The sequence below is a fragment of the Chionomys nivalis genome, chromosome 19, assembly GCF_950005125.1.
Source record: "Chionomys nivalis chromosome 19, mChiNiv1.1, whole genome shotgun sequence".
Classification (NCBI taxonomy): Eukaryota; Metazoa; Chordata; class Mammalia; order Rodentia; family Cricetidae; genus Chionomys; species Chionomys nivalis.
In genome coordinates, this window is record NC_080104.1 from 59,477,850 (window position 1) to 59,503,918 (window position 26,069).

Here is a 26,069-nt window from a genome sequence, read left to right on the forward strand (position 1 = left end):
CACGCACTTAGCAAAGTATGAAAACATTCCATAAACCCTACCATGTATTGGAAAGGAGAAAATGGCGTTTTCATTTCACCCCTTCCTTTAAAGCTTTCTCCTGAACTTCGAACTTCTTGGGAAAATTTACTTCTTAAGTTTCTTTTTTTTTTTTTTTTTTTTTTTGGTTTTTCGAGACAGGGTTTCTCTGTGGCTTTGGAGCCTGTCCTGGAACTAGCTCTGTAGACCAGGCTGGTCTCGAACTCACAGAGATCCGCCTGCCTCTGCCTCCCGAGTGCTGGGATTAAAGGCGTGCGCCACCACCGCCCGGCCACTTCTTAAGTTTTTGCTTTTATTTCTAAAAGCTATTGCTTTCATTTACTTATGGGGGAAGAGGGCTGTTGCTTGTGCCATGGCTCCTGTGTGCAGGCCGGAGGACAACCTGTGGGACTTGGTCCTCTCCTTCCACCCTGAGGGTTCTGGGTTTGAACTCAGGTCGTCAAGCTTGAAGGTAGGCACCTTTATCTGCTGAGCCATCTTGCCCAGTTATATTGATTTGAAACAGGGTCTTATTATACAGCCCTGGCTAGCCTGAAACATGGCTATCTAAACCCAGCCGGGCCTCGAACTCACAAGAGATCCACCTGAGCTGCGGGCCCAGGTTTTCGAAAACCATGATAGCAGCCACACGTTTCCTCCCTCCAGACTTTGTTCTGTGTGAATCCACGAACAAAGATATTATCCTATTTTCTTTAGTGTCTTAATTGGTCCTTACAAATAGCTCAGGAAGGAACTGGACACGTTTGGTTAATCCTTTTTGCAGGCTGGGAAGCTGAGGTTATTCCCGACTGACTGCGGGGCTCCGACCTTCCTCAGGTGGCAAAAACTTCTCAACGCCCCGCGCTTTCCAGCCCGGCCACTAAAACCAGACCCATGCACACGAGGTTTCTGCTTAGGACGCCCTCCTCGATCCTCTCTACTCCACTGCAAGCCCACCCTGGAGCAGGTGGTAGGCTCCGTGCCCACTGCGCACGCGCGTGGGGCGTGGCCGGGCGGGCCCGGAGGCGGGGCCTGCGCGCGCCAGGAGGAAGAGCTGGGATTTGGGCCGCGGCGGGAGCCCGAGTCGCCGTCACTCGAGTGCGCAGGCGCCTGGCGGTTACCGGTCTCGCCATGGAGCGGAAAGGTGAGCTGCGGAGCGGCCTCCGCCACGAGGAATGACTGCGGCCCCCGAGTGGGCGCCGGGCGCCTCTCCTCGCTGCTTGTCGCGGCCCTCAGAAGCCGCTTCGCCCTAGCCGCTCGCCCCTTGGCCGCGGCGTCCCCGGGCTTCCGCCCGTCCCCGCCCCTCGCTCCGCAAGCCCCAGGCCGGGGTGGCGAGGCCTCATGGCCGGCCCGAGCCCCTGCGGGCGCACCGAACCTGGCAGTCGCCGTGCACCGCGGGCAGCCGGCCCCGCGCTCGGTCCGCAGCCGCAGGCCCTTCCGCCCCGCGTTCTCGCGCCATCCCCCACCTACCTCTTCCATCGGCCCTTCACCCATCCTTCTCTCCCGCAGTGCTCGCGCTCCAGGCCCGAAAGAAAAGGACCAAGGCCAAGAAGGACAAAGCCCAAAGAAAGTGAGTCTCGTACCCCAACATCCCGCCCTTAGCGTCTCCTCGGGGACCTCCTCCCGGGTTGCGCGCCTCAGACGTACACGGGGTCCGGGCGGCTCCCCCAGTTCCATCCCGCCACATGGCTTCTGAGCTGCTGGGTGAATCGCTCTCCGGGAACCATGTGGAAGGGAGCTGGGGCGCCGGGCCTGCTGGAAAGGACCGGAGCCTGCCCGGAACCGCTCCCCAACTCCACCGAGGAAGCTCAAGTGTGGGCCGGCGGCCGAAGCTGGTAATCATTACCTGCTGTTTATGAACTCTGTTCGCACTCCCTTCCTGAATCCGCAGCGTCTTGACTTGCCTCCTGTGTCTGTCTGCACGCTAGGCCGTCGGAAAATTGTTGAATGAATTTTCCCTGTTTACTCTTGGTCCTGCCAACCACACGCACTCTTGGGTAGAGGGCGGCGGGAACACCCCCCCCCCCCAACCCCCGTTTAGTCTTCCTCCTAAGTCTGCCGCATCGCTGTCCTCAGCCTGCAGCGTGTGGGATAACCATGTTGTGCACTGTTGGGCGAGTATCAGGTCTTCAATCGAATGGAGTTAGCGCAGCGATGTTGGAGTCTAATTACAGCTGCAGGTTGGGTGATTCTGGCTTGGTGGACCGAGTGCCACGCTTGTCCGATCTGATGCGTGATAGTGGTTTAGTGGTGGTGCAAAAAAAGAGAGCACGCCTGATAGAAACCCGCCGGGTGGAAGGCTTCAACAAATCTTGGTTTAGCATTGGCTGGCCTGGAACTCAGAGACCTGTCTGGCTCTTCTTCGGGAGGGCTGGGATTAAATGTTTGGAACACCAAGCCAGGCAAGCGAGTTTAGAGTTCAACATTAATCCCAGCACTCAGGAATCAGAGGCAGGTGGATCTCTTGAGTTCGAGGCTATCCCAGTCTACAGAACTAGTTCCAGGACAGCTAGAGCTGTTACACAACAAGCTGTGTATTGAAAAAGCCCCAAACAAAAACACTCTTGTGCTAACATTTAGTTGCAAAAGCTCCTCGAGGTCGTTTTACAAAGTTCTCTGCCCAGCTCTTGATTTCAGGCACATTATTTTCTGTCGCTTTTTCCTTAATCTGTGTGTCGCGCACCATCCAGTTGGGGCTGGGCTGGTGTAACAGAATTAGAGTTCTCTAGGTCACCTTGCTGAATGACAGTTCCAGATTTGGGTGTGTTGGGTGTGTTGTTTTTGGGAAGGCAGTGCGCTGACTTCTTTGAGTAGGGCCAGAGTGGTGAGTGACTATCACCTCTTGCTCCATTTTCTCTTGTGTGTCTTAGGAAATGTTTTGTAAGCACTTGACCAAGATGTGGGCAGATGGGAGAGTCCTTAGGTTCTTGTGTTGATTATGATTATGTAGGGATTTCCAGAACTATGTTTGTTTTGTTGTTGTTGTTGTTGTTTTGCTTTTTTTTTTTTAAGTATTTTTTTTTCTTAGTTTTTTTTCATGACAGGATTTTTCAGTGTAACAGTCCTAACTGTCTTGGATCTCGATTTGTAGACCAGGCTGGCCTCGAATTCACAAAGATCTGCCTGTTCCGTGCCTGTTGGGGAATCTGTGTGAACGTGTTTTATACTGTGTTTTCAGATGGAAGGAGGAAATTTTTTTTTTTTTTTCAAAACAAGCATTCTTTTTTGTTTTTGTTTTTTTTTGAGACGGGGTTTCTCTGTGTTGCTTTGGAGCCTGTCCTGGAACTCTCACTCTGTAGATCAGGCTGGCCTTGAACTCACAGGGATCCTCCTGCCTCTGCCTGCCTCTCTAGTGCTGGGATTAAAGGTGTGTGCCACGTGCTTGGTTGAAAAGGATATTGAATCAAGAGTTTCACTATGTAGGCTAAGCTGGTCTTGAACTTGTAGTGATCCTCCTGCCTCAGTCTCCAGAATCATAGGATTACTGATCTTGTGCCATCATGCTCTGGTGCCTAATCACCCATTTGGTTTGTTCTTAGACATTTTATCTTCCAGGCCACCTGTCCTGTGTAAGACATGGAATTTTATTTTGACATTAGGGTGGATCAAACTGTCATTTGATGGTCACATACTTAGCAGATACCAATCCTTCAGATTGTCTAGGTTGGACATGCAGTGTATGTATACAGACATTTACTTAGTGTCCATGTCCGTGTGCTGAAGTGTGAATGTGTAGCCCAGAGACCAGCTTTTAGAAGTTGATCCTCTCCTTCCCCAGGGGTTGAACTTGGTGTACCCACTGAGCCATCTCACCTGTCCTGTATGTACCTGCTTTCAAAAGCAGGCATACCTGCTTTTGAAAAATATGCTCACTATGAAAAATATGAAAATATGCTTATGAAAAATATGCTCACTACTGCAGGTGACTTGGAGTTGTCCGTATTCTTAATTATCTCTTTGTAGCCCTTCTGTAGTATCGCAGAATAAAGATCTAGCAGTTATTTTACTGGATGTAACCCAAGTAGTTGAAATGTCTGATTAACTTGTTTAGAGTCCTGTGTCAGAAGCCCCACCTGGCCCAGGTAACTGGACCCTGTTTCTGACTGCATTCCTGACACCTTGGCTGTTCTGTAACAGTAAACTGTTGGGAAGGCCTGCCATAGTCTGGTCTTCTGAGTAAGACAGATCTGATTTTGAGTTCTGATTGTAGGCTGACCTTGGACAAAGTTAGTCTTAAAAATACCTTTATGACCAGTAGCTCAACCATAGTGAAAGGTGGTCAGGACTGACCAGTACAAAAAACAAGCATTCACGGGAACAGTCTTAGAGTGTTCTCAAGTGCACCGTATAATAGGGGCATGATGTGGTACCGAAGGAATGGATTGTCCAGATGCTATGCGGGTCCTGTAAAACTCAGGCATTTGAAGGAGTACACCATGGCCATGGAGCTGGTGGCCAGGGCAGGGCTCCTGCCTCCAGAGCACAGTCCCTACAGATCCTTTGTGCGGAAGGGTTATGGGAATAAACTTGTCTTATTGGGACTTTATTTATTTATTTATTTATTTATTTATTTATTTATTATGTATGCAGTTTGCATGTATGCTTTCGCTCCAGAAGAGGATACTAGATCTCATGATAGATGGTTGTGAGCCACCATGTGGTTGATGGGAATTGAAGTCAGGACCCTGGAAGAGCAGCCAGTGCTCTTAACCTCTGAGCCATCTCTCCAGCCCTAGGCTTTCTTTCGTTCTTTTGTTCTCTCTCTTTTTCTCCCTTCCCTCCCTTTGTCCTTCCTTTTTTTAAATTCCCTAAGCAGGGTCGGTCAGGGTCTCGGTCTATCTATGTCTCTGTCCTGTCTCTCGCGCTCGCTCTCTCGCCCTGGCGGTCTTAGAATTCACTGTATAGATGAGCTCATATAGATCGGCCCACTTTGTGCTGGGACTAAAGTCATGTGCCACATGCCAGGCTAGACATTCTTTTATTTATTGGCATTAACTAGTCGGGTGGTGATGAGTTTTGCTTTGTGGTTTGCAGATTTACCTCTTTAGAGGTCTGGAGAGTTAGGACTGGGTCTGGCATGTTCTGTAGCCAGTGCCCTGGTGTGTTGGGGACAAATAAGGTAGAGCCTGAGGAGAAAAGCTTGTCAGTGAACCTGGGGGTTACTCTGAGAAGCACAATGTGCCTTTTCCCTGAGTGCTAGATTCCGGTGTGTGCAGCAGGGCTTGTGTGTGTGCACGCGCGCACGTGCGTGCATGCCTCTGTGTGTGTGTGTGTGTGTGTGCGCGCGCGCGCGCGCGCGCTCATGCGCGCGCACAGGGCTTGTTTTCACACCTTTCTCTGTTTGCCATAAGCTTTTAGGCCCAGTAGTAGTTCATTGCTTTTCAATGGTTTGGAGCCCAGGAGCGAAAGTGGGTTTCACACCTATACTTGGCTTGGGAGGTGGAGTGGTGACAGTTTTCCCTGTGCTTGCAGTTGAATAGCCTTTTAGGTGCGGTGCAGACCTGGCTGTGTGATTGAGTTGGGGAAATGCTTCTGCTCATTCTCCTACTCTAAGTTGAGAAGGAGATACAGTTATCTGTTTTCCATAAATGTAAATTGTTACAATGTAGATGATACGGGAGACTGTGTAAGCAGAACCAGTCTGTGTGACCCTTGGGACTTAGTTCTCTGTCACTTCGTGCAGTGTGCATGCTCCCATCTGGTATTTTTAAGGTTGGCTTTCTTCACCACGTTTCCATATTGAGACACAAGGAACAGCCTCTCTGAGTGTTTCGGTAAGTTTACTAGTTTACTGCCTGTTAACAGACATGCATGGTATTTATCTATTTACTTATTTGTGGTTTTTCTGAGACAAGGTTTCTCTATGTAGTCCTGACTGTCCTGGACTCTGTAGACCAGGCTGGCCTCAAACTCAGATCTGCCTGCCTCTGCCTTTCAAGTACTGAGATTAAAGGCGTGTGCCACTACCACCCAGCGACAAACAAAAACTTATTTATTTATTTATTATGTATACAGTATTCTTTCTGCATGTATGCCTGAAGGCCAGAAGAGGGCACCAGACCTCATTACAGATGGTTGTGAGTCACCAGTGGTTGCTGGGAATTGAACTCAGGACCTTTGGAAGAGCAGGCAACGCTGTTAACCGCTGAGCCATCTCTCCAGCCCCAACAAACAAAAACTTTATAAGACCCCCAAATGGACTCTTTGGTCATACTTTACCCCAGTTAATGTCCTGAGTAGTTTTTGTAGCATTAATTGGCCCATTGTTGGCTCATTTTAGTTTCTGGCTGAACTTGCAGGTCAGGTAAATAAATGATTGGGAGGGGTGTGTATCGTTGCCATTATTATAGATAGTTCCTTCGAATCGTCTTAGATTTTGATTCATATTATCCATGTGTTCTCTCTGCAAAGGTTTTGTTTAACCAGATTAGCTCATGTCACCCCTGGCCACTCCAGAGTCCTTGTTTGCCTCTCTTGGGCTACAGCACTGAAGGAGAATGAGGGCCTCAAGTGAAAGCCTCAGCAGTTAAAACACTGGCTCCCCTCCACCTAGATTCAGTTCCCAGCACCCACATAGGTATGTAACTTGAGTTTTGTGGGACACGGCGCCATCCCCTGGCCTCCTGGGATACCAGGCATGCTTGTGATACACATACATACATCCAGGCAAAACACCCATACACATAACAAAATGAAATTTGGAAACAGTAAGAGATTACTAAGTATGAAAGTTCATAGTGTGCTAGATGCTCAGGCAGGAAGATAAGGGTTGGGGGTGCAGATAGGAGGCGCATTGAGACAATGGCCTGCAGAACAGCAGGGGACAGTGCTTCTGGAGTCCCAGGCTCAGGGACAATAGTCCACAGGAACAGTGCTTGGGTCTTTTCCAGGCCTGGCAAGTCTGCAGGGAATCTTGTTTGGCTTTCCTTACCCTGTACCAAAGATTGAGCCCAGGGCTTATGCATACTAGGCACGTGCTGTACTACTGATGATGGTTTTTTGAGACAGGGTTTCTCTTCAACTTTGGTGCCTGTCCTGGAACTATCTTGGCCTCGAACTCAGACCTGCCTGCCTCTGCCTCCTGAGTGCTGGGATTAAAGGCGTGCACCACCCCCACCCCACCTGTACTACTGATTTTTATACTGGATTACGGATCCTTTTCTTTTTAAAGATTTTTATTTGTTTTTTGAGACATTGTATCCTTGACTGTCAATGTGAGGGGGAAACTCAGAGATGGGCCTGCCTCTACCTCCCAGTGCTGGGATTGAAGGTGTGTGCCACCATCATCTGCATTGTTTTGCATTAAGAGCTGTTTATAAACAGTATGTCCTTTGTCATGTGGAGTATTTGTATTTCTCACCTTCTTACAGGCTTTTTTTTTTTGGTTTTTCGAGACAGGGTTTCTCTGTGGTTTTGGAGCCTGTCCTGGAACTAGCTCTTGTAGACCAGGCTGGTCTCGAACTCACAGAGATCCACCTGCCTCTGCCTTCCGAGTGCTGGGATTAAAGGCGTGCGCCACCACCGCCCGGCCCCTTACAGGCTTTTTTTGTTTGTTTGTTTGTTTTGTTTTGTTTTTGTTTTTGTTTTTTTTTGGTTTTTCAAGACAGGGTTTCTCTGGTTTTGGAGCCTGTCCTGGAACTAGCTCTGTAGACCAGGCTGGTCTCGAACTCACAGAGATCCGCCTGCCTCTGCCTCCCAAGTGCTGGGATTAAAGGCGTGCGCCACCACCGCCTGGCTCTTACAGGCTTTTTGGACTTGATGTGTTTTAACACAATTTTTTTCCATTTTTTTTTCCATTTTTCCTAACTTTTTCCCCAATTTTTCCACTAATTCTTCTGAAATTTTTAGTGTTAATGTTAAAATTTAAGTTTGTGCTTTTAAAATTGCATCTCTAAAGATTTTACCAGGAATATTTCCTGCTTAGCAGGTTTATGTTTATTTTGCTCGCACAGGTGTTTCTACAGTGATTCGGGTTTGCCAACCCAGATTATGCAAAAATCTAATCCCCAGATTTAGTTAAAATGTTAAAATAACTGTGGGGTGCTTGCAGATTCTCCTGTTAAAAACGAGGTAGAGAGCACGCCTTTAATCCCAGCACTCGGGAGGCAGAGGCAGGCAGATCTCTGTGAGTTCGAGACCAGCCTGGTCTACAAGAGCTAGTTCCAGGACAGGGCTCCAAAACCACAGAGAAACCCTGTCTCGAAAAAACAAAAAAAAAAAACAAAAAAAACGAGGTAGAGGGAGGTGGATCTCTGAGTTTGAGGCCAGTCTCTCTACAGAAGAGAGTAATAGGACTGCTGGGGATACATAGAGAAACCCTGGGGATACATAGAGAAACCCTGGGGATACATAGAGAAACCCTGTCTCAAAACAAACAGGGGAAGCAAGGTGATGAGCTAGGATCTAGATTTTGTAGAGGAGCTGGCAGGTTACCACCCACCTGCTTCCGATGCTGTGTTAAATGTGGGTGCTCCTGTCTGTAGATCACAAGGTTCAGAAGACACCAGTGCATGTTGGGCCAGCACCGGACTGGAGGAGCACTGACCTCTTCTGGTCCTCTTCCTTCCTTTCACTTTTGACTTTTGTGACATTTCTTTTTCTTGTTGTATCGAACTGATAGTCATGATTCCCTTTACCTCTGAATCACCTGGCCTGACAATCAGGTTGGTTGTGTTTTACTGTGTAACTCAAAAGGTTGTCCCTTTTGGTTTTATAATACAAGAGCCTCCGGTAAGAGTTTCTTCTCCTTTTTTGCCATTTATTTTATGTGTATGCGTGTTTTGCCTGCATTGTATCTGTGTACCATGTGCAAACGATGCCCTTGGAGGCCTGAAGTCGGGACCAGATACCCTTGAACTGGAGTTACAGATGGTTGTGAACAACCATGTGGGTACAGGAAATCAAAACCAGGTCTTCTGCAAGAGCAGCCAGTGTTCTAACCACTGACCCGTCTTTCCAGTTTCTAAGCTTGTAGCTTACTTTTTTTTGAAATTTGAGTGAAATCATTTCTTAACTTCAAAGCATAGCATCTCCAAATCAGCTTCCCTGTCTGTCAGTTTGCTTAGTTTTGTGTTATTCAGGGTAAAGTGCGGCGCTTTCTTACTTAAATGTCACGATGCTATTAGAACAGTGAGCGCATACTCTCTTCACCCCTCCGCTTCCTTCTGTAGCCCTTCTCAGCTCCGTCCCCTGAGAACACGGGTTTCCTGGAGAGTAGGGCCTTGATGGGGCTCTCCAGTTTGCTGGTGGAACTCCGTGGCTTTAGATAGATGAGCTTCTTTGTTGCATTCATGGACCATATGTGCAGTGAAGACACATTCTTCTCCGCTCCTGGCTGCATTTCCAGCGTCCAGTACATGCCTGGCACACCTATACACACACACACTCCCTTTCCTGTTTTCCTACACACATTGCTAGAGGTTGTGTTCGAAAACTGCCTGAGTATGAGATTCTTGTTTTCTCAGAAATTCAGTGAGAGGGGATCATTTCTGCTTGCTTTTGTTTTGTTTTTTACAGGGGAGGCCACTGTGACAGAACTTTGTTTTAGTTTGTTTGTTGTATTTTGAAATGGCCTCATGTATCCCAGACTGGCCTTGAAAATTACATGTAACTGTCATGCTGTTTTTATGTGGTGTTGGGGATGGAACCCAGCTGGGACTATGAACATGCTAAGTAAGCATGTTAGTGACTGAGCTACATCCTCATCCCAACTAGAACTTCATAAAGTAGGACTTACCAAAGTCATGGAGTTGTGATACAACAGGACCTTATGCGGTGCTCCCCTCCTGCGGCTGCTCTGCAGCCTCCTGTGCATCCTTCTGTGCAGTGCTCTCCTGCGGCTGCTCTGTAGCTGTGCATTTTAACAAACCCACTCTTTGTAGAGCATTGTGACTGCTCAACTCCTTTCACAGTCAGCCAGCTCTCCTTGGGAAACTGGTTGGGACAAAGGCCCAACGGATGAATTTGGATCAAAGAATGATGGGCCTTATACTTTGGGATGCAGAGGCAGGCAGGCTCTGAGTTTGAGATTATCCCGATCTACATGGTGAGTTCCAGACCAGCGAGGTCTACCTAGTGAGACTCTGTTTTAATAAAAGTGGCAGAGCAGCTGAAGAGGAAAGAAAAGTGCCTTGGATACAGGATGAAAATGTGAATGCTTAGAAAACAAGACTTAACTCATGATTAAGTTTCAAACAGCATATGCCTTACATTCTCCATTTATTTAAGAGTTGGCGCTCACCTGTATAACCACAATATAATTAAAATGGCAAGTATTAATACAGTATTAATTCATCTAAGTCTTAACATTGCCTATTGTCTACAAGCCCATTACAGAAAACAATAATGTTGGGGCTGCGGAGATGAGTAGCAGGTGAAGTTACTTGCTGTCTTGCCTGTTGGCCTGAGGTCAGTCCCCAGAGTTCACATGGTTGAAGGAAAACTCCTGAAAGTTGCCCTCTGACCTCCACACACCTGCCATGGATGTCCCCAATGACACTTGTGTATTGGCATACACAATAAAAACTGTTGCTCATTTTCTACATTCTGATATGTGAAGAATGGCATTTCAGTGCTTTACGTTCCTCTGACTGTAAGTGCCCATCATGTATCATTCACTAGTTCTTGGCATTTTGTTGTATGGTGTGTATGTATGTATGTATGTGTGTGTGTGTGTGTGTATGTATGATGTCTATATGTGTATGTGTGTATGATGTCTATATGTGTGTATGTATGTATGTATGGTGTCTGTGTATGAATGTATGTATGTATGGTGTCTATATGTGTATGTATGTATGATGTCTATATGTGTAAGTGTGTATTGTGTATGTATGTATGGTGTCTATATGTGTATGTATGTATGGTGTCTATGTGTGTATGTATGTATTATGGTGTCTATATGTGTATGTATGTATGTATGGTGTCTATGTGTATGTATGTGGGCTGTGCCAGCACATGCACCCTTGACATTACCAGAAGTTTCCTTGGTCTGTGGAATCCACCTCCTTACCCTCGACTGTGACTGACATCAGGTTCTGTCAGTCAGCAGCGATGTTGGTAGCTTTTCTTGGTGGTTCCCTGTTTTCATGAGTAAAGCTGACTATGTGGTAACTTTTTTAAAGTAATAAAGGTCGTGACATAGCACCTAAGAGCTTGAGCACGAGCCTGAGAATGGCCTTATCCTTTAAGGACCACAATTCCCTAATCACTCTGCAAGAATGGACAAGATTGAGAACAAAGGCTTGAGTATCTGAGCAGACGCAGCCCTTGAGCATACTCCCGTATCCCTACAGCATTCTTGTTTGCATCCAGAATTTAGGCATGATTCAAGCCTTAAATTTAGTCCTGTTTCTCTTTTCTTTTCTTTTCTTTTTTTCGAGGCAGAGTATCTCTGTAGCTTTGGAGCATACTCCCTCTGTAGACCAGGCTGGTCTCGAACTCACAGAGATCTGCTAGCCTCTGCCTCCCGAGATTAAAGGCATGTGCCACCACCATCTGGCTAGTCTAGTGTTTCAACTCTGACTAGCTACCCAAGCTCACTGCATGCTTTTCCTGCTCCAAATGGTGATTCCCTGGATCGCCAAAGGACTGTTATTTCCATCAAGGTTCCATTGTCTCTCGGCGCTATTAGCAGGCCTGGAGGACAGAGACCTATTGGGTATAGGCCCCATTGCTTTGAAACAGTATCTCTGTAGTATGTGGTATTTCCAATTCAGATTGTCTTTAGCTTCTCCCGTTGAACATTTGAAGGCTTCCTCCGTCCTCTTAGTGGATATTTTATTTATTCTGTTTCTCTCTATAGTACACAAGACAGTTTGAAGGTTAGACATCAATACCAGCACCAGGTCTGCTGAGGTTTCTTGGTGTCTATAATCCTCAGGTTATAGTCAGTTGTTTTTTTTTTGTTTTTTTTGTTTTTGTTTTTGTTTTTTTTTAGTTTTTCGAGACAGGGTTTCTCTGTGGTTTTGGAGCCTGTCCTGGCACTAGCTCTTGTAGACCAGGCTGGCCTCAAACTCCCAGAGATCTGCCTGCCTCAGCCTCCCGAGTGCTGGGATTAAAGGCGTGCACCACCACTGCCCGGCTATAGTCAGTTTAAGTGTACAGTTGGAGTCCTATACCCAAGATTAATTCGACTAATATGTTCTTGACTTTTATTTTATCAACATATAGTTGGGCTTATTTTCCATATGCATTTAGTTTTAGGGTTTACATTTTAATTTTATTTAGCAACTAAAACATGAACATGTCTCAGTCTCTGTAATTTTTTTTTTTTTTTTTTGAGTCTGTCCTGTAACTAGCTCTTGTAAACTAGTCTGGCTTGAACTCAGATCCCCCTGCCTCTGCCTTCCCCTCCCAAGTGCTGTGATTAAAGGCATGCACCCCCAACGCCCAGCTCATAACTGGTATTTTTAGGAGATGTAGTCTCACAGCAAACTCCCTGTTCCTCTGGCTCTTATGTTTCCTCTTCCTCTCCTGCCGCAGTCCCTGATTCTTAGATTTAGGAACTGTGTTGTAGTCTATCAGCTGGGGCTGGTCACCCTGTGATCATTAGTTCTCTGCAGCTTAACCGTTTATGGGTTCTGTAATGGTCGTCATCTGTTGCAAAGAGAAATTGCTTGGACAGAAGCTACATTTATTTGTATTAGGTAACTATTTCGACTGTAGTTGGGAATTATGCTGGGTTACCAAGTCCATTACCCTGCATGTTCCTCCACTGCTGAAAGTCAGCTTCTGTATTCACTCTGTTGTTTTGAGGTAATAAAGTGGAGTGGGTTTTTAAAAGAAAATATTTCATTGTGTGTGTGTGAACTGTGTGCCACAGCAGTTTATCTATGGAGGGCCAAGAACTAGGCTTCCTTATCACTACTTAGAAAGGCAGGAGGGTCATGACTGAGACCTGTCCCAACAAGGAATGTCTTAAGCACTGTGTTGTTGCTTGTTGTTGCAAGTAAGTGTGTATGTACCCAGATACTCTGTAGGAACAATTGACTTGTGATCCTTTTGGAGAAGAGAAGCTGAGGGCAGGGAAATTGCAGAGGACCCAGTTACAGTTTGTGTCATACAGACATGCGTAACTCAGTTCCCAGCCCTCGTCTGACCTCCCTGGGTACCGGGCACACATGGTACGTGTTGATACGTGCAGGCAAAATGGTCATACACAAATTACAATTTTAAAAATACATGTTTATTTGTTGTATTTTATGTGTGGCTGTGTGTGCCTCAGTGTCCATGTGTGCACCAGATGAGTGCAGTAGTAGCGCAGGTCAGAAGAGAGCGGCAGACCCCTAGAAAGGAGCTGCAGGCAGTTCTGAGCCACCGTGTGGGTGCTGGGAGCTGGGCCTGGACTCTGAACTGAAAGTGCTTAACTGCTGAGCCATCTCTCTGGCCCCGGCTTGACGACTTTGAAAGCTTAGCACTGTTAGTGTTTGCTGTTGACAATGTCAAGGTTTGTTAGGGCTTTTATTGATGTATTAAATTTTTATTATATGCTTTGGGTTCTTAAAGATGGGAGATACTTTTGATTTGAACATAAACATTGTAAACAGGTAAGAGTTTAAAAGTACAGTTTTTCAGCTTTCCTTCCTCGTTCTTGGAAAAACTCTCCAATGTCTAGTGATTCTGAACTTGAAAGGCGTGCTATGTCCTCATCCCTGACCCACGCGAGGAGGGCCTCTTCCACCGAGCTGTAACTGTCCAGCATACAAGTCTCTTTGTGCCCATCAGACGTCATTGGGTTCTCTAATTTTGAGATTTTATCATTTTATTATTTGTCATTTTATCTTTCTTTGAGGATCTAATGATCTTGAGACTCTAATACTAAATGTGTCTGTTTCCTCTGTTTCTCTTCCTGCTTTGGTTTTGTCTTTTTTTTAATTAATTTATTTCTATTTAAGTGCATTGGTGTTTTGCCATGGGTGTCAGGTTCCCTGGAACTGGACTTACAGACAGGTGCTGGGAATTGAACCTGGGTCCTCTGGAAGAGCAACAGTGCTCTTAACCACTGAGCAAGCCATCTCTCTAGCACCTTGGTTTTGTCTTTATGAGAAAAGCTTTTCATAATTGGGTGGTGTTCTTTAGTGTCGTGTGCAAGTATTATTAAAAATCCTGAGTGGTTTCAGAATGTAGGGCAGAGCCAGAGTTCCTAGAAATGGAAACAGGAGGAGGTGGGTCATCATGGCAGCAGCGAAGGCGCCTGTGAGGTAGAGTGAACAGAGCAGTGTGGGGCCCACGAAGCTAGAGAGTGGGATTGGAGCGGGCTGGAGAGCTGCCTGGAAAGAACCACTCCTGAGAGGACTGAATCCTCAACGGGAGCCATTTTCCCAAGCCTCTTAGCCTGTTAGTCAAGCATGATGCTAAAATAAGGATTTCAGACATGACTGAAGAGTGCGGGTGAAACGAGGGAGTGGAGGGAGCAGACAGGCGAGCCCACGCTAGCACAGCGGCAGAGCGTGCACGCTGACCCTGGGCAGGTTTAGCATGGAACTTGAAGGTTGACAATAGGAATTTTTTTCCTTATAAACGCTCCACTCTGAACATGGAGGCCTTCAGAGTAAGACTCTGTCTCTTATGTGTGTGTGGGGGGAGGGCAACTTGGACTTGACATTACTGTGTGATTTTACATTGAGTCTTGAATCGTTTTGTTTGTAAAAAATGATTTATTTTGTAAAAAATGATTTATTTCAAAAGGCCGGGCGGTGGTGGCGCATGCCTTTAATCCCAGCACTCGGGAGGCAGAGGCAGGCGGATCTCTGGGAGTTCTAGGCCAGCCTGGTCTACAAGAGCTAGTTCCGGGACGGGCACCAAAGCTACAGAGAAACCCTGTCTCGAAAAAAAAAAATTTATTTTTATTTTACGTGAATTGCTGTTTTGCCTGCGTGAGGGTGTCAGATCCCCAGGAACTAGAGTTACAGACAGTTGTGAGCTGACATGTGGGTGCTGGGAATTGAACCTGGGTCCTCCGGGCTTACACAGCCATCTTTCCAGCCCTGAGTCTTGAGTTCTTTAACCGACAGTGGAACTTTGCTCAATTTTGTAAGTCAAAGCCTTCCCGTGGGAGATGTTTTGGTCATTTGGAAATAATTTTGGTCATTTCCATGGTACTTGTAAGACTCAACGTTCTACTCTTTTTAGGTCTGCTTTTCTGAACTGATCTTTCACTAATTTTTAAAATTTACAATTTTAGTTACTGTTATCTGAGTTGTAGGAAGTAGCAATGTGTGGTAACCACTTTATTCTGGATTCTTGTGTGCGAAACTACAGACAGCCCTGGAACTCAATCTGTAGACCAGGCTGGCCTCGAACTCAGAGATCCGCCTGCCTCTTCCTCCGAGTACTGAGATTAAAGGCGTGCACAGCCACCACCCAGCATTTAAATCTTTCTTTTTTTTTTTTTGAGATTTATTTATTATGCATATAATGTTCTATCTTGTGTGAATGTCTGCCCACCAGAAGAGGGGGCCAGATCTCATGAATGGTTGTGAGCCACCATGTTACTGCTGGGAATTGAACTCAGGACCTCTGGAAGAGCAGCCAGTGCTCTTAACCTCTGAGCCATCTCTCCAGCCCTATAAGTTATTACAGTTTACTTCTTCCAGTTATGCCAGCAAGTTTAGAGTTGCTTGTTGTCTACCCTGACCTGAGTTTAATCCCTGCACCCGTATGCCTACTGCTGCGTGTTGTCTTTTGACACACATAGGCATGTGTGTGCATGCCTGAGCCCTTCTGTACAAAGTAAATGTAAAATTTAAAAAGTGAGTCAGTTTGTTACTTGAAAGACATTTTTCACTAACAATGAACATTGATGAGTTTTATATCTATGTACCCTGGAGGACAGAAACATAGCAGGAAGTATGTTTGAACTGACCATCAGAACCTGAATTACTAGTGATGCCCACCAGGGCATTTGTGTCTCAATACCATGTGAGTGGTTTTGTAGTAAACTTTATTTCATGTTAGCATCTTTTAAGGGGGAAAAAAAGAAACCCCAGTGTAATCAAAACAGTTAATTGAGCAGCAAGCAAGTAAATATTTTTTAAAGGATAATTAATTTTTTTCCTGCAGCTATTAAAAGTAATGCTAAGTTGGTGTAGTATTTTAATATAGTTGTTACAGGCACTCAGGATACTGGGACAGGAAGATGGCTTGATCCCAGAAGTTTGAAGCCAGCCTAGGCAGTACAGTGAGACTCCCGCAAAAGGACAGTGTTTCCCTTGCTGTCTGGCTGGAAGCCTTCTGTAGCAAGCAGCTGGAGGCGTAAGGTCCTGTACACAGGGAAGTGTGGTCTCTTCTCTAGCCCATCAGATCAGTCACACATTTTGACCCTTTTGGAAAATGATCTGCTGTGTGACACTAAGTTACGCAGAGTGGGGACATCACAGACAGAGTCAGTACATTTTCTGTTTCGTGTATTTTTGCAAAGACAGAAAGTTTTGACTCTTTTCTAGTATAACTTTAGAAAATAATTCTCATAAAATATTGAAAAGACAAAACATTTTTCTGTTCAGTAGTGTGGTTCAGAAGCGAGCTAAACAGAATGCCAGAATAAGTAGTGCTCTACCTAAGGAACCTCGTGGTGACCCGGGAGACCACATAGAGATGGGCAAAGAAAAGCAGGGGACAAATGTGTTTCCGGAGTGTGTAAAATATTATAGGTAAAAAAAGCCACAGAGTGAAGAAAATCTAGTGGTTTTCTCACTGATGTGTTTGAATATTAATACTTTATTTCATTTCCTAGCTCTTCCTTAGTCACTATGGACCTGCTAACCATCTCTTTTCTGAGGCCGCCTTTGATATGGGGTGGGGTGGGGTGGGGTGGGTAGTGACGCCTCTTAAGGTCCTCTCTGCTGTCTAATGGGATTTTTTTTTTTCTTTTTTTGGTTTTTCAAGACAGGATTTCTCTGTATAGCCCTAGCTGTCCTGGAACTAGCTCTTGTAGACCAGGCTGGCTGCAAACTCACAGAGTTCCCCTGCCTCCTGAGTGCTGGGAATAAAGGTGTGTGCCACTACTGCCCAACTTCCGAGTTAACATGTTATGTCATTTCTCAGGCCTGAAACTCAGCACCGAGGCTCTGCACCCCACTCCGAGAGTGACATCCCCGAGCAGGAGGAGGAGATCCTGGGGTCTGACGATGATGAGCAGGAGGACCCCAATGACTACTGTAAAGGTGTGCATGTAAGGTGTTGGGCTGTGCTCCTTGTGGTGCCTGCTTGCTCTGTCTCTGTCTTTGAAAGATGCAGAAAATAGTGTTGACTCTTAGTTTTATATGTAGCTTAAATAATTACTTTTATGTGCATTAATGTTCTGCCTGCATTTGGGTTGTGGATGCCATATCTCCTAGAACTGGAGTTGCAGACAGTTGTGAGCTTCCACGTGGGTGTTGGGAATTGAATCCAGGTCTTCTAGAAGGATAGCCTGCTCTCTTTAACTGCTAAGCCATCTCTCCACTCCCTGGTTAAGTTTTTAAACTTGTTGGCAGTGCTAGGGTCACACTAGGGCCAGAATTAATAGTCAGGTGCCCCCTGCACTCAACCCTTTTAAAAATTTTCCAGGCCAGGCAGTGGTGGTACACTCTCTTAATCCCAGCATTTGGGAAGCAGAGACAGGCACATCTCTTCTGTGAGTTCAAGGCCAGCCTGTTTTACAGAACAAGTTCCAGGACAGCCAGGGCTATGTAGAGAGATCCTGTCTCTAAAAGATGGATGAATGGATGGATGATAGATAGATAGATAGATAGATAGATAGATAGATAGATAGATAGATAGATAGATAGATAGATAGATAGATTGATTGATTTAGAAAAGGAGAACTCTTTTCCTCTGAGAGTGACAGTCCATGTTTCCCTCTGATGGTTTCAGAGAGTGGCACACCAGTACTAGAGCTGGCTCTGGAACCCAGTCTGGCCTGTGTGTGCTGTGATTGTAGGTGTACACCCCTGCACTGGGCTGGCATATAGAGTTTTGAAAAATACCATGATGGCCGGGCGGTGGTGGCGCACGCCTTTAATCCCAGCACTCGGGAGGCAGAGGCAGGCGGATCTCTGTGAGTTCGAGGCCAGCCTGGTCTACAAGAGCTAGTTCCAGTACAGGCACCAAAGCTACAGAGAAACCCTGTCTCGAAAAACCAAAAAAAAAAAATACCATGATGTAATCCTTTTTCTCATGGTGATGATGGCTGAGTGTAGCTGGGCAATCAGATCCAGCTGGTGCAGTTTCCCAGGATCCTTAGAATACACGCGGTAGAGGATCTATCTGCTTTGCTGGCTACGAGAGCTTGGACCTTTTTCCAACAAACAAAGAAGTGTTGATACGTGCATCTAAGGCATCTTTTCTGTTTTCTTTCTTTCTTTCTTTCTTTCTTTCTTTCTTTCTTTCTTTCTTTCTTTCTTTCTTTCTTTCTTTCTTTCTGTTTGTTTTGTTTTAGGGAGTTTTGGTAAGGGGGTAGAGCTGGGTCTCATTGTGTGGCTGGCCTGGAACTCACCATGTTGGCCTATATTTAGAAGAACAGATCTTACTGTTTTCTGGTTTGTTTGTGTGTGGGTGTTTTCAGTTAAATTAATACTGGTGATTGGAACTCACTTTGTAGACCAGTCTGTCCTCAAACTCACAGAGATCCATCTATCTCTGCTTCCCAAGTGCTGGGACTAAAGGTGTATGCATGCCACCACTGCTTGACTTACTGTTTTAAAAATTTTTGAGGTGACCAGTATAGTAGATTGGTTTCTTTTATAGTAGATCTTTGGGCTTTTGAGGGACCAGCAGTATTAGACTGTGAGCACAGGCTGAGGTAATGCAGATCATCGGGGTCAGTTTCCTTGCAGCGAGATGAGTGACACTGGGGGGTTTGACTGAAGAGTCTCCTAGGTGGATCATGGTAGACTTCAGAAATGGTGCGTGGTACTGACAGGATGCAAGGTATGAGGGTTCCTCTGCTAAGCCCCCCCCCCATTTCTTTCAGGAGGTTATCACCTTGTGAAAATTGGAGATCTGTTTAACGGGAGATACCATGTGATCCGGAAGCTGGGCTGGGGACACTTTTCAACAGTGTGGTTATCATGGGATATTCTGTAAGTTTGCGTGACTCTGGGAAGGACTGAGATAAACTTCATGTTTTGTCTGACATCCGAGAGGTGATCTAGGTCTGTCTCTAGGTTGTGTCCCTTTTTTATAGATAAATAATTAGCATCCGTATGCTGATTACACATAGTGGGTTTCATTGTGGCACAGGTTGCTACAGAAGCACAGTGGGCTTGTCTGTGGCCAGCCCTCGGCCTCCCCGTTACGAAGAGTCAGTCACACTGCCTCTCCATCCCAGGGGCAAGAGACTGACTAATAAATTTGCCAGTAAAGCGGGTGGCACTGCCAGGTTCAAGGCTGTGCACATATTAATGCTGTATAATGGAGATCATCGTTGTCTTCTCACTGGAGTAGAGTTAAAAATCCAGGTAATTAGGCCAACCAATGCAAAATTATTTTACGATAACGTCTTAACTGTGTGATGAAGGATTTTAGCTGTCTGCATAATCAGAAGGTGGACGTTAACTAGAGAAGATGTTCAGTGTCTGAGATTACCTGGCACGCCTTCTATTAGCTCAGTCTGACCAGTTTGTGCCACTCCTAGGTGCACGATAATCTTCATTTTATCATTCACCACTAAATCTTAGCTATAAAGATAAAAGATGGATAATCTAGTAATTTAGTCTGAATTGTTTTCATTGTTCTTTTTCTTTTTTTTTTTTAGGGGAAAGAAGTTTGTGGCAATGAAAGTAGTTAAAAGTGCCGAACATTACACAGAAACAGCACTAGATGAAATCCGACTGCTGAAATCAGTAAGTGTGAGGTCATCGTGTGGCATGGAGTCTGTGCCCGGTCTCAGCATCACATAGACAAGGGCTACTACAGACTCAGTGCTCCTTGGAGCTACAGGAAGATGAAGGGTTTGCTCCCTGCATGTTGTAGGGATTGATAGACTCCGTGGTTAGATTCCCCGTCATTTCCGGTAAGCAGAACTTTATACACAGCCCTGCCTTGAGTGCCTTTCATATCCCTGGTCAAAGGAAAAGTTACATAAGTTTGTGATGCCTACTGTATATCATAAAGACATGGCTGCCTGGTGTGGCGCATGCCTTTAGACCCAGCGTTTGGGAGGCAGAGACATGCCGGTCTCTGAGTTCACAGCTAGCATAGTAAGACCGTCAAAAGAGACACTGCCTAGAGCAGTGTCTCAGCCTGCTGACACTGCCACCCTTTAATAGTTCCTCATGCTGTGGTGACCCCAGACATACAGTTGTTTCTGATGCTACTTCACAGCTGTAATTGTGCTACTATTAGGAATCATGATGTAAATACTGTTAGAGATATAAGTTTGACAAAGGGGCCACGACCCACAGCTCAATAACCCCTGACCGACCCAGAACAAATACAGTATCTTTGATTGGGTTTATACCTGAAAACACGTTTATCTTACCGGAAGCCTTTCTTGTCCTTTTTATCGTGAACTGGGGTAACAGCAGTGTGTAGTGAGGCTCAGCCAGCCTGCTCCTCCCTGTTGATTGCTTCACTTGTGCTAATACGGCTTCTTTCCAATCCAGGTTCGCAATTCAGACCCGAACGATCCAAATGGAGAAATGGTTGTTCAACTACTAGATGACTTTAAAATATCAGGTGTTAATGGAACACGTATCCTTTAAGAACTCAATGTTTTTTCTTTCTTTTCAATTTTATTATTTTCTTAAATATTTATTTATTTATTTATTTATTTATTTATTTATTATGTATACAATATTCTGTCTGTGTGTATGCCTGCAGGCCAGAAGAGGGCACCAGACTCCATTACAGATGGTTGTGAGCCACCATGCGGTTGTTGGGAATTGAACTCGGGACCTTTGGAAGAGCAGGCAATGCTCTTAACCTCTGAGCCATCTCTCCAGCCCCCAATTTTATTATTTTTTAAACTATGTGTATGGGTGTGTTGCCTGTATGTATGTATATGCACCACATGTGTGCAGTGCCCGCAGAGATCAGAAGGAGGGTATCAGATAACGTGGAACTTGAGTTACAGACAGTTGTAAGTTGCCATGTGGGTAACGGACATTGAACCCAGGTCCTCTGCAAGAGCATCAAGTGCTCCTAATCACTGAGCCACCGCTCTAGCCCTCAGTTTTTGTTTTTGAAATATATTTATTATGTATACAGTGCTCTGTATGTCTGCCTGCACGCCAGAAGAGGGCATCAGGTCTCATTACAGATGGTTATGCGCCACCATGTGGTTGCTTGGGATTGAACTTGTGGTCTCTGGAAGAGCAGCCAGTGCTCTTACCCTCTGAGGCATCTCTCCAGGCAGCCCTCAGTTTATTTCTTTAATCCCCAGTTCCCTGTGGTGGAAAGAACCGACTCCTCCGAGTTCTCTTCTAACCTCATATGTATGTTTGTGTCGGAAAATATGCTCAGAAGTCAGTTATTTTTCCTGTGTGTGTGTGTGTGTGTGGGCGCGCGCGCACATGCGCGCACACATGTGCATACCAGAAAGTAACATTCAAAAGTTGGTTCTCTTTCAAGCATGAGTTCTGGGGGTGGAACTCAAGATAATCAGGCTAATTAATCATGAAATAATTCATTACCAAAGAAAGATGCTAGCTGTATGCACTCAGCATCTGTGCTTAAGGTAAATAATAATAACATCCTTTTCTTTATTGTGGGCATCAAGGCACACATATGGGTTATGTCTATTTGTTCTGCGTCTTCTTTAGAATATTACTCACTCATTCCCCTTTGCAAAGAACATCAAGATCTAAAAATGGTAAGTAGCTTTGTGGCTTAAGGGGAAGTACTTTTTAAAAATAAATAAAAGACAAGGACTTACCATGTAGCCCAGGCTGACTTTGATCTCACTATGTAGTCTCACTGGGCTAGTCTCAAATGAAAATTCTTCTGCTTCTGCCTCCCAAGGGTTGGGGGTCACAGACTGTTATGCCTGGCCATCATGTAAATTTTTTCATGAAAAATATTCTTATGTATTTCAACAGGTCTTAGTAGTAAAGAGAGTGTGAACTGTTGTCTGTTATGTTATAGAACTTTTTTTTTTTTAAAAAAAAGATTTATTATGTATACAGTGTTCTGCCTCCATGTATGCCTGCAGGCCAGGAGGGGGCACCAGATCTCATTACAGATGGTTGTGAGCCACCATGTGGTTGCTGGGAACTGAACTCAGGACCTCTGGAAGAGCAGCCAGTGCTCTTAACCTCTGAGCCATCTCTCCAGCCCCTATGTTATAGAACTTAAATGGGGGCTGGAGAAGGGCCAGGGACTAAGAACTCTTTTTACTGTTTTCCAGGAAGATCATCAGGTTCAATCCCACATGGCAGCTCACTAACACCTGTAACTTCAGCTCTAGGGCATCGGATATCCTCTTCTGGTCTCTTGGGCACTGTAGCCATGTGGAACAAACATACATAGACACAGTCTCACACACACACTCAGGGAAAACAACATACATAAAGTAAGTTAAATACTTAAAATTTAAATGGGGCGTTTACATCCTATAATAAGGGGCTCAACATGTCTTAAGTTTAGATTTATGGGTAGCTAACTACACGGGATGTGCAATGAGCCACAGCCAGCTGTGCTCACAATGGGAGTAATTACTGAGATAAAAATTTGAAACTGCTCTTTCAGCACCCAGGAGCGAGGGAGAGTAGTTCTCACTGGGCCCTCCATATCTGTGCCCTGCCCCCCAATGTGTATGAGTATTTAACTTGCTTGTATGGAGACATTATGCAGTGCCTGTGGAGACCAGAAGAGGGTTAGAAAGAGCTATTAACCACTTTGAGGGAGCTAGGAATCAATCCCAGTCCTTGAAAAACAGCCAGTGCTCTTTTAACTATTGAGCCATCTCTCCACCCACCTCAGGCCTGTTTTGTTTGTTTGTATTTCTTCCTTCGAGACAGGGTTTCTCTTTGTACCTCTGGTTGTCCTGGAACTCGCTTTGTAGACCAGACTGGCCTAAACCCACAGAGATCTACCTGCCTCTGACTCCCTGAGTGCTGGGATTAAAGGTGTGAGCCACCACCGCCCAGCTTCAGGCCTTATTTCTTAATCTCAAGCAATATCATAGCAGCGTGTACCCCACATATAGCTGTTTGTGCAAAATTGCCTGTTACTTAATCTAAAACCATGTCATAGTAGCATGTACCCCACATATACCTATCTACCTGAAATTAGCAGGTAGCTGTTAGGTATCGTGCTGCCCACAGAACTCAACCTAGTAACTTTCAAGTTTATCATTGCACATGCAGACATGTCAGGATCATGACAAACTGGAGGTCAGAGGAGAACTCGGAGTCAGTTCTTTCTGGAACTGAGGATTGAACTCGTCATGAAGCTTTAGTGGCAAGTATCTCTACAGCCCTAAGCCAGTGAGCCATTTGGAAGGTCCAGGGGGCGGGGGGCTGGAGGTGGTAGTGCCGTGACAAGGTTTCGCTGTGTAGCCCTGGCTGTCCTGAAACTCTCTTTGTAGACCAGGCTGGCCTTGAACTCACAGAGAACTGCCTGCCTCTGCCTTCTGAGTGCTGGAACTAAAGGTTTCCACCACCCCTGGCTCCAAAGTAATATTTTTAGTACACAATTCAAGCTCCCTTAACTTGACACAAAACTTTCAACCTTTTAGGGAGTGTCACCCCCCCACCCCCCGCTGTTACTGATGCTTACCGCCAAAAAACTAACAATTAGTAATTATAGCCTTAAATCTTTTAAATTTAACCTGATTAGAAGACGTAGTTTGACCAAGCATGGTGGCACATTGCTTTAATCCCAGCACTCGGGAGGCAGAGGCAGAGGCAGGCAGATCTCTGAGAGTTTGAGGCCAATGGTCTATAGCGTGATTTTCAGAGCAACTCTGTCTCAAAAAAAGAAAAAGAAATTAGAAAAGGATAGTTTGTAAAACTGTTTCTAACATTTAGTTATCTGCTTCGGTTATAACAAAATTGAAAGGAAATATTGGAGCTCTGGCCTCATCCTGTGACCCTGGCTGGCCTGAGTCTGCTCTAGAGGCTCATCGAGGTGAGCCTCAGTCCGTGGAAGGCATGTGTCGCCACATGCTGCTTTCTCTGCCCTTTGGCTTGTTTACAGTCCCTTTTACTTGGTTCTCTTGTCATTTTCCAAATGCTCCGGTAATGAAGTGCTAACAAATAGCCATCTGCTGCCCTGTCACCTACTGTCCTGAAGCCATAGCACAGCATCTCATCCCATGAATGGCTTAGTCATTCGCTGTGCATAGTTAACAACCCATTCCATCAGAAACCCAACATTGACCTGCTGTGGGTCATTCAATGTGGTCCTCATGTCTCAGAATAGTCTTCCAGTGTTGTCGGCATGGTTTAGTCGAGTGGCTCGACTGTCTGCCCAAACACAAAAGCAACTCTGAGAAACTAGCACCAAAATCTCAGTCTCAACACCAGTCACATCCTGTCTCAGCCCACCGTACCCTGATGAAGAAAGATGAAACAAAACCTATAAATGATACATGACTGAGGAAATTATATAATGTGATTTTATGTAGAACTTAACTATGACCAGTGTGACCTAAACAGTCATCTTCAGATGTCTTTGACCCCCTAGTAACTGTCATCCAAACACAACCCCTCATTTGCTAATTGGCGGCCAGCGTGATATCCGCTACACTACAGAAACACCCTACTAACCAGTGTTTGTGTGTTGTGAAATTTCAGCTCCCTGTCGGGGTGTGTTTGGTGTTTCAAACAATTCCAGGCCTTTGTAGCAATACCCCTGCCTCAGGTGTCTGCTTATCTGTTAGGGTGTCAATGTCTTAGTTTTCTGCTGCTCTGAAGAGACTTATGTCCCACGCAGCTCTTATAAAGAAAAGCATTTCATAATTTGCTTGTTTGTAGTTTCAGAGGCTTAGTCTATTTTCATCATGGTGGGGAGCATGGTGGCACACGGGCAGGCATGATGCTGGAGAAATAGTTGAGAGAGCTTTGCCTCCCTGTTTGCTCACTCGGGTGCTGGGGGAGGAAGTGCCAGCAAATCACCATGGTCTAGCTTTGCCTTTGGTGCCTAATTCAGTGAGTTGTTCTGCCCAGATTTGCAACCCACAGTCTGTCGGGAGTCTCAGGACTCCCCCTTAAATAAAGTCTGCTTGTTTTGTGCCTGAATTTAGGTCTGTCTAGTTATTTCCTCAGGCTGGTCAGTTTCTGTTGGTTGCCCTGAGAGGTGTGTGCCCTTTGTTATATGGCGTCAGCATGTGGTGTGAGGCGTGCCCTGTAGTGAGCAAGCCCGTATTCCTTGTATAACCAATCGTCTGTGTTTACCTGCAGGTTTTACAGGTGGTTTTAGTCTTCATCGCTGTGATTGGAAGCAGGAATTTTGTGTTTGTGTTACCGCTGCTTCTGTCTATTCTTTGGCTCTGGATTCTCCTGCCCCTCCTCAAACCCTGTGTTTGCATTAATTTTCATTTTCAACTGCTATACTTGTTCTTCTCTTCTGTTGTCTTGTCTTGTTCTTCGTCTTCTTAGTCTTCTTAGCCGCGAAAGGAGGACGCAAGACACAACAAAACTCACATGGCGCGCAAGGTTTATTGAGGCGTGCAGGAGAGAAGGGGAAAAAGAGAGCGAACAGACGGCATTTCAGCCTTTTAAAGGGTCCCCCAAGTGAGTGCGTCAAATGTAGTTTCCCTGGCGCGCTACCCTCAGGGGCCTTCTGGGGAATAACAATACTAACTTATAATGTACCTCTAAGTGGTGCTTCTTCCACGCCCCAGATCAGGGCAACCTGGACTGCATAGTAGCAGGTGCTATTCGAACACTAAGGGCTTCTTGTTCCTCCACCCTGTAACGAGCCTGGGATTTGGCCGTTTCTTGGGAAACTAGGCTTCCTTTTGTTGCTTGGCTTTCCAGGCTGTAATGAAGATGGGATTGGCAGTATCAGCATGGCTGCCAAGCCTCTGCGCTGCCTCAGGGCTTGTGCTTGCTGCGTGTGGTATACTGGCGTGAAGAGCGGTACAGAGGTATCGGGCTGAACATTAAGTCAGAGTCCTGTTTTTA

The 26,069-nt window shown here is 45.6% G+C and overlaps 1 protein-coding gene across 2 annotated transcripts in view; it reads left to right on the forward strand.

Moving 5' to 3' along the window:
- The first annotated feature begins 1,071 nt into the window (after positions 1 to 1,071).
- Srpk1 (SRSF protein kinase 1) overlaps positions 1,072 to 26,069 on the forward strand; it is a 41,312-nt gene continuing 16,314 nt past the window's right edge. The window contains exons 1-6 of one of the 2 annotated variants that reach the window (XM_057794767.1): positions 1,072 to 1,162; positions 1,528 to 1,588; positions 17,062 to 17,180; positions 18,971 to 19,079; positions 19,754 to 19,841; positions 20,604 to 20,691. In XM_057794767.1, coding sequence (XP_057650750.1) covers positions 1,150 to 1,162; positions 1,528 to 1,588; positions 17,062 to 17,180; positions 18,971 to 19,079; positions 19,754 to 19,841; positions 20,604 to 20,691 — 478 coding nt within the window. In that variant the 5' untranslated portion in view covers positions 1,072 to 1,149. Of the gene's footprint in view, positions 1,163 to 1,527; positions 1,589 to 1,639; positions 1,854 to 17,061; positions 17,181 to 18,970; positions 19,080 to 19,753; positions 19,842 to 20,603; positions 20,692 to 26,069 lie in introns of those variants that run through there. The other variant, XM_057794766.1, reaches the window with a different exon arrangement.